The 9,054-nt window shown below is 36.6% G+C and overlaps 1 protein-coding gene across 1 annotated transcript in view; it reads left to right on the top strand.

Moving 5' to 3' along the window:
- The first annotated feature begins 558 nt into the window (after positions 1-558).
- Positions 559-9,054, top strand: part of ABCC9 (ATP binding cassette subfamily C member 9) — a 118,597-nt gene continuing 110,101 nt past the window's right edge. The window contains exons 1-4 of the mRNA XM_006912678.3: positions 559-749; positions 1,858-1,975; positions 4,895-5,056; positions 8,303-8,444. Coding sequence (XP_006912740.1) covers positions 4,915-5,056; positions 8,303-8,444 — 284 coding nt within the window. The 5' untranslated portion in view covers positions 559-749; positions 1,858-1,975; positions 4,895-4,914. The remainder of the gene's footprint in view (positions 750-1,857; positions 1,976-4,894; positions 5,057-8,302; positions 8,445-9,054) is intronic.

Below are 9,054 nucleotides of genomic sequence, written 5' to 3'. Positions count from 1 at the left end.
ATATATACACACACACACATATATACATATATATATATATCCATTAAATCTCAAAGTCAATTTGATTTTGTGTCGGCACACTCAGAGCCTACATCTAGGAATTATCTGCACCCCTTATTTCCAATTCTCTCTCCCCCCAGACGCCCTGGAAAGCCTCTGGTGCCGCTTCCAGCCTGTTCACGGAGTCTACCCTGGTTCTACCCACAATAGTACTCGGATCCTCATCCTTGAAGAACGCTTTTCTTCCCGCGCCTGCGTCGCGCCAAATAGCTCTAGAGTGCAATTGCAAGTTTTTAAAGGCCGCAGGGTGAGAGTCTTCGGGACCCTCCAGGGTGCCCTAGCGGCCGGGGGTTCAAGCTTCAGTCTTTAGCTGAGGCCCCGCACCCATCCGGGAAGCAGCGACCTTCCCAGAGTGAGGCGCCCATGGGGAAATCCCTCCGGGCTTGCATGGCGGGAATCAGTGGAAAAGGCCGGGAGGGCGCCGAAGTTCGGGATTTACAATTCAGGTCCAGGGACCTGCTTCCGGTGCCGGCGCTCCTGCAGCGGTGCCCCTTGGGGGGTTGCGCACTGAACTACAGAGGCACCAGCCTCGGACTGCTTGGCCATCCTTTATCAGATTAGGACAGTTGCTGAAAAAACAATGGTTCTTCCAAGCTGACTGAGCACTGGCCCCTGAGAAAAATCAAGTGTTAATTAAAGAAGGTTGTCTGGAACAAAATTTACGGCTTGCGTCCTTGTGGGGTTGTGGGGTGAGTGTATTTTAAAAAACGTTATCTTCTTGAGAATAAATGATCTCTTTGGTAGAGAGCAATAGTGGAGGGGGGATGCTTTTTGTCCCGCTTTTGGGGAGCCAGGACGAGAGTTGAGTTGCGGCAGCTGGGCGACTGGTCCCGAGGAGTAACCAAGTTTTCCAGGTCGCTGGAGCAGTTATTGGGCTTGAGTGTGCCTTGCTCCTGTGAGACATTCTCATGATCTAACACAGCCCGGCAGGCAGTTCCTCTGTCTGGAATGAGCCCTTCATTTCTCGGGTCTGCTTAGGGGAAAAATGGTGACACCCCTAAATCTGTTTCCTTATGCGGTTAATAAAAAGGCATAGAGCCCGGGGGGAAAAATTACAAGTGCAAGTGTTTCGACGTTTTAAAAAACTGACTCCGGTGAATCGTTGAATCATGCGTTTCGGCGTCTAATGAAGTTTGGGGGACGCATATTCCTTGCGTTTGTAAAATCTCTGCACTGCGCGCCCCAAGTTTGCCGCTCCCATGCGGAAAGCTGGGCCGAGCGGGGGTGGGGAGGGTCTTCAATCCCAGGCGCTGCGCTCGGGGCTTCTTCCCAGTTTCCTGCCTCGGAGTCGCTGCGTCCGCCCCAGCCCAGAGCAGTTTGTGCAATTTAGAAACTCGATAGGAGGCAGCAGCTGATCTCCCACTACCCTAAAAATAATCCACTCCGAATAATCCACTCCGGCGCCCTGCATGCTTCGGCTAGGGGAGGAAAACTCTGCCTTCGGAGTAAGTGAGTCCGTGTCTTTTACATCAATATCATTTAAAAATTTTAAGAATAACTGTAAGCTGTCGATTTGAAGATAACATTTCGGCATCCAAAAGGCGTCCGCGCACTCTCGCAGCGCTTTGCCTTCGTGGTGGCTATTTCTAGGATTAAGGGACCGGGCCCCAGCCGGGAATGAGAGGGCATGGGGATCAGGTTTTCAGCTTTCCTTGCAAAACTCTGCCGGCTCCTTCTTAAACCAACTGGAGATAGTACAAGGAATTATTACTAAATTTTTTTCCTCTTAGACGTTTCCTGTATTGTTCATTAAATAGCTTTCTATCTGCTCAGTTTTTGTTACTCTTTGCTTTTTAGGAGTTTTGCGTCCCGGTTTGAAATTTACACTGAAGAGAGTTTAGGAAGCCGGTGTTCATTAGGAGATAGCACAAGTGCACGAATAGGGGTTTGAAGCAGCTTCAAGAGATTGTCCAAGGTATTTATTTGTTGCTTTATTTGTTCAGTTTGGAATTAAAAAAAAAAAAATCTCATTGGAGTGTTTGTCTAAGGAATTTTGTCTGCTGAGTAGCCCCAACATTTCCTTTGGTATGCGATAGAACTTCAAAGGTTGCATTCAGATCAAGCACTGAAACAGAAGTCAGCAGTCATTTTTGTTAGTTATTTTCGTAGTTGGATTTGTCATTCATAGCTAGACAACTAGACAGACATCTTTTAGTTCATATTTTATGAACCGTCAGCTGAATAACTTCAAGAAGTAATTACATTTGTTTTCATAAGTGCTGATCCTGAAAATGCCCTAGATAATGATAAAGTCCTAAGTAAGTTCTTAAAAATGTCATGTTTCTTTATCTTAACATAATTTGACTAATCTCAGAATAAAAGTATGAGTTATAGTGTGTATAAGAATGAAAGCTTTAATATTGCTTTTAGTATGTTTTCTTTAGGTGTTTCCAGCATGCTAAATTCTCAGGGATTGCTACTGCATTAGAAATGATACTTTTGGCTGAAGAACAGGAGAGAGTACTAGTTTTCACTTACTTTACTTTTATTCATCAACTGAATCCAAATTTTATAACTCCTGAGTAGAGTTTCTCATAAAGTGTATTTCAAGGAATAAGAGTACTGAGAGTAGTATTCTTGCCATAAAATCATAAGTTTAGTCATCAAAGCATATTTCTGTTTTCTGCTCTACAGAACACTCCTATAATCAAAATTTCACTTTTAATGCTTGTTTTTAAAGTCCATTCAGTCAACTTCTTCAGCTCTATCGTCTGTCATAAGCACTTGAACAGCTTTCCATGGGTTTATGCTTGTGGGGAGAAAAAAAGCCATGTCTTTTTGTCTGGCTTCTCTTCTCTCTCCCTCCTCCTTGATGCTGGGGCCTCTGTCAGTGCTTAGCTGAACTAGGCAGATCCATAAGAGGCGGGGCTGAAGGATGGCACGTGACAGAGTTTAGCAAGAGCGCAGTTATACCCTTCCTAAAGCATTCCTAACTTAACCTGGGTTCTGGGCGAGAAACCGTGAATGACAATGGAGAGCTAAGAATTAGTTTAAAATCCAGATTGAATAAAAAATTTCAGGTAAACACAATAATTTTCAACATATCTATAGCAAAATTTACTCCTTCCCTCTTTTTATCCATGTTTGGTTGTACTATGAGCTGGCTTTTAGAATGTGCCACCTGCACAATGTATGTCAGAGAAGGCTAAGGGTCAAGGGGAAAAGGATGAAAGAGGAGACAGGAAAAATCACAAAGAGAGATATGATGAGAGACAGTAAACAGGCTGGGAGCCAGGGGGAAATTTTGAGGTTAGAGATTATGGTAGAAGGAAGAAATCTTTTAAAGCTTTTGCTTTACCAATCTGAAGTATGCACCTTAGTGTGATCATGCCATTGTATATTTCTCTGACTTTTAGATCATAAACTTTACATTATACCAAGAACTATTGGAATTAGTGTAGTTTAATTTATATAGACTAAGACCACAGGGACTGTTTGTTATCTGCACTATTGGATACCTAGTGTCTAGCACATAATCAGCAACAATAAGTACTTTTACAGTTAATTAATTAATGACCTCACCTCCCAGACATTAGGTACATGGCTGAAAATGTTCTTTGACTTTTTCAGGTTGTCGTATTTCTCTGATATTTTCTTTCCACACTCACACAGATTTATCCAAGGGTTAATTGATAGGCTTCAGGATTGATTAAATACTATGCAGGCAATGTAGAGTTAATGAAGTGTATATTTTGCAAATTCAGATTATGTTTTTAGCATCCAACTTGATGATAATGATTAAATATCAAGTTTTAAAATGTGGAAATTGGAATATTATAATTTGGGATAAAATTATAAAACCAACTAAAATAAATAAAACAGTTTATACATATTTTTCAATTTAAAGTGGGCTTAAAGTTTTCTTTTATCATCTCTACTGAGTAAAAGAAGTAGTCTTAAAAATTCCATTACTAGTTTTTGTTTTTTAGTTTGTTTTTCCATCTTTACCAGAAATACATCTAACATATAATTATGGACTCATAACTTCCATTGTATTGTTATTTAAAAAAAACCTCAAGTCCTTTTTAATTCTTTTATCTAGTTTAGAACTTTAATAGTTAATAAAGATTTGCCAAGTATATAACCTCATCTTGAGTTTTTTTAAAAGTATAACTTTTTTTTTAGATGAAAAAAGTTCCGAACTAGAGAGCATGTCAATGATTTATCAAAAAAAAAAAAAAAAGGAAGGGTTTACCAGAAATAATACATGAGAAGAATACTGTATAAGCTTTTATAGACTGTAAACACATAAGCTTTCTATTCTATTTATGTAATGCTTTATAAAAGTTTTGCTTGAAATTTGTTTTCTCCAATAGTTTACCTACTGTGGCCAATTTTTTTCTGTGTAACACTCTGTTTACTTTCTAGGAAAAAATATTGTTTGAACCATTACTAAATCAATTATCAATGAAAAGGAAGTGAGAAAAGGTACTACCTTAGTTATACAAACTATTGCCAACCTTTGATAATCTAACTCAGAATCCAGGTGACATAAATATGGAGAAGAAACAAAGTCCAGTGAAGTTAAAATATTAAGCTGCTGCTTATTTTAATAAGAATAGATATTTTCTTAAAAAAATAGGTTGGAGGCTGTGCGATACAGTGGAGGACCAACATAGTTTTTAGTCAGACACATGTGGGTGTGGATGCCAGCTACCTACTGGTTGGCAAGTTCCTACCAATATGAACCTCAGCATCCTCCTCTGAATTGTGAATAACTCCACAAACATTGCATGGCTGTCCTGAAGACTTAAGGTAACACTTCTTTAAGGCTGTAATTTTATGAAGGAGAATTTAGTAATAAGAGGCCCTTTTTCTTTTCTCTTTATTGCAGAGTAAACCATAGAAGAAGAAATGAGTCTTTCATTCTGCGGTAACAACATTTCTTCGTATAATATCTATGATGGTGTCTTACAAAATCCCTGCTTTGTGGATGCCCTCAACCTGGTTCCTCATGTCTTCTTGTTGTTTATTACTTTTCCAATATTGTTTATTGGTAAGTAATCTATTGTCCTATATTACATTGCCTAATGTTTATAAAATTTTTCTTTTTTTTATTTAAGTATAGTTGGTATACAATCTTCTATTGGTTATATTAATTTCAGGTGTACAACATAGGGATTTGATATTTTTATACCTTACAATATGATCACCTTATTAATTCTAGTAATCATCTGTCACTGTGCAAAGTTATCACACTATTATTGACTATATTCCCCTTCCCCTTTTCACGCATCTCCCCACCCTCTCCCTTCTGGTAACCATTGCTTTTGTCTCTGTTTCTGAGTCTTAAAAGTCTTCTTAATGGCTGAGAGTTGGTATACTGTTGACTGATTTTTACAACATGAAAACTGATATGTAACTCTGTGAGAAAAGAATGAGCAAGTATTTTGTGTTTTCCAAACATTTGTGTTTTGGGCATGTGATATACTGTAGGTAAAAATAGAAGTCATATGCTGTCTTAGAAGTGGATTTCAAGTATCAGTAGCAGTTTTTTGAGAAGAAGGAAAAGAGAATTATATGAGATAGGTCTAGAGCATTTGTTGAGTACTTGCTTTGTGCTAGGTAAAGAGAATGGAAATTGGGTAAAACACAGTACTTGCCTGAAATAGGCAAGTGAATAGGCAAGTCACTGGAATAGTCCAGTGAAACAGACACATCCAGAAATGACAGCAGAAGTTCTCTTTTATCCATGGTTTCTCTTTCTACAGTTTCAGTGACTGGCCATCAACTGCAGTCAGAAAATACTAAATGGTAAATTCCAGAAATAAATAATTCATAAATTTTAAATCGCACGTTGTTCTGAGTAGCATGATAAAATCTCGTGCTGTCCTGATTTGTCCCACTGGGGATGTGATTCATCCCTTTGTCCAGTATAGCTACAATGTATGTGCTACACAACCATTTGTCACTTAGGAGCCACCTTGGTTGTCAGATTGACTCTTGAGGTATCACAGTCCTTCGTTCAAGTAACCCTTATTTTATGTAATAAATGCCCCAAAGTGCAAGAGTAGTGATGCTGGCAATTTGATATACCAAAGAGAAGCCAAAAAGTGCTTCTTTTAAATGGAACGGTGACGATAATACGATAACATTTTAAGAGAGAGATATCACATTCATATAACTTTTATTACAGTGCATTGTCAAAATCGTTCTGTCTTATTGTTATTGGTGTTAATCTCTTACTTTTTCCTAATTTATATATTAAACTTTATCAGGTATATATATACAGGAAAAAAATAGTATATAAAGGGTTTGTTACTATCTGTGGTTTCAGGCATCCACTGAGGGTCTTGAAATGTATCCCCCGAGGATAAGGGAGAATTACTGTATACCACATTATAAGACCAATTACAGATATAGGAACAAATTATCTTGAGAGTTATCCTGCCAGAACAACTAAGTCTTCTTGGGGCTGATGCAGAAGATTGTATAGAGAGTGGTATGTTTGGGGACTTGAAGGGTATAGAGCATGCAAGTTAAAGTAGGAGTGATGGGATGTATTTCAGGTAGAAAGAGTACATGTGCAAAATATTTGGAGGAGTTAAAAGTATAGTTTTTCCTATTATTTTATATATGTACAACAGTTTATATATGTACAAAATTCAGTTATTTAGAGCAATTATGTATAATTTGTGTAAAGTTCTCAAAACAACCAAAATAGACCTTTAAACTTGTTTTAAATTATAAAATATTTTTCATATATAAAAAATGACAGAGACTACTATAATAAACATTTATTGAACCTACTGCTACTCATCTTAAGGAATCTAACAGTAAGAATATAAGCGAATCCCTCTGTGTACCATTTCGTGAGCCTGTTATTCTTCTCACGTCCTACGTTCTCGTCCCTTCACAGAAGATAACCACTATTTTGCCACCCTTTTGAATTTGGTGTTTAATATTCCCATGTGTGATTTTGCTCATAAAAATAAATGAAAAAATTATCAGACTTATTTTCTTAAGAAGAAAATTAGCACAATTTAATGATATGCTTTAAAGAAAGCTTTAAACATACTTTATATGCATTTATTTATTTATCTATCTATCTATCTATCTATCTAATTAATTTATTAATTGAGAGGCTGGCATTCCAACAGCGATCGAAGAATTTCTGTTGTATGGCATATCATATCATGCAGAGACCAGCATACTCTTGGCACATGGTTATTTATGTTAAGCAAGTGTACAAACATCAAATATATTGGTACTACAGTGGCCATTTATAGAAACACTAGTCATATATATGGTATTATTTGTAAGACATTAAGAATGCCCTTTGACCAAAAGTAAGAATTCCATTTTTAAAATTACAATTCTACAATTAATAATTCATTTTCGACATCCAGTTAACTTCTTGAGAGCAATGACTGTGACACCCCTGTTTGCATCTCTATCATCAAACACAAAGGCTGAAAAAAACGGTATTTGAATCAAGTGGAATTGGAGTGAACATTGTCAAAGGGAAATGGAGAAAAATGCAGACTGTTCTCTCTGACATTGGCTTCTTGAGTTAGTGAGAGTTCATAAAGAAATCTCAAAGAAGAATCAGGTATAAGGAAAATTATAACGTTGCAAAAAAGACACAGGGCTTGCCTATGAGTTTATAGCAAGAATTCTAGTAGAATATGTTAAATATAACTTGTTTTCTAATAATGAAATTCTTTGGGAAGCTAAGACATGAATCAATTTTCTTTTTAAAGAATGCTTCAGAGGTCCCTTTTGTCCATATAGAAATTCCTTCCTCCAACATTTCAGGCACAAACCCACCTTCATTCTTGAAGTATGTGGAACTTTTTTATATTTGAAAAATGAGGGGAAAAAGAGTGATAAAAGGAGACAAAGTGGAATCCTTTCCTAGCACACCGTATATTAGTTCACATTACTCTCTGTCTTTTGAAGAAAAACCATAAAAATTTTACTAAAAAGTAATCTTGAATTTCTTTTCAGTAATGAGCTAAGGGTGAATCTATAATGTTCTTGATCCTGCTTAAAAGTTGTCAGTGAACAAAACTTTAGCTTTCTTTGAGAAAATATCACTACCACTGGTGAATAGTTCTGGCCCAGTCATAAGTTATCATTTTTGTTACATGATATGCATATTATTAACAGTTGACTCAGCTAATGAGTCCTGTATTTCATCACCAAATATGGCTTTTGTAAGTTTTTTCATAATTTTAATCTTTTTGTTTATATCTTTAATTTTTTTTTCTCTCTCTCTCTCTTTTTTTTTTTTTTTTAGGATGGGGCAGTCAAAGCTCAAAAGTACAAATTCATCACAACACCTGGCTTCATTTTCCTGGACATAACCTGAGATGGATTCTTACGTTTGCTCTCCTATTTGTGCATGTTTGTGAAATAGCAGAAGGCATAGTTTCAGATTCGTAAGTGATTCGACTTAGTTAATGTGATTACACTATACATACTAGTGAATGTACTGATATGGATAATAGCTAAGAGCATACCAAATCAGACCTTTTTGGTCGTAATTTATAAGGAACAACTGCTGCCACCCATTTTTTATGATAATCATGCATGTTGTCCATATTTTTGTCTTGCTACATAATTTCTTTGATAACAGAAGTTCAAATCTCTGTGACTTGTGCTAATTGATGTTCTTTCTATATCCTTACTCTTTCACTTATGTAGCCCTGGCAAAAAATTCTGTCCTTTTAAACACTTTGATGTTTACTTTATCTTTCAAAATAGGTATAGATAGCAAGATTGTCTGTACTGATATATTACTTGAATAACTATATTTTTACATGTAAATATATACCAGTTCTCAGATGTTCCAATTTATTTTGTAAAGAAGCAAAGATAGATGAGGCAGGCTTTAAAGAAATGCAAGAACCAGTGAGGATATAGTTACAAATTGAGGCAGTGAGGATATAGTTACAAATTGAGGGGTTTCTCATAAAACCCCTACTTTTGAAGGAATTTTGTCATTCTTATAAAAGAAGTTTGTATTGTGCAGTTAGAATATAATGAATT

This window comes from Pteropus alecto, unplaced genomic scaffold (assembly GCF_000325575.1).
Source record: "Pteropus alecto unplaced genomic scaffold, ASM32557v1 scaffold103, whole genome shotgun sequence".
Lineage (NCBI taxonomy): Eukaryota > Metazoa > Chordata > Mammalia > Chiroptera > Pteropodidae > Pteropus > Pteropus alecto.
Note: the sequence above shows the minus strand (reverse complement) of the source record. Positions and strands in the feature narration are given on the sequence as shown.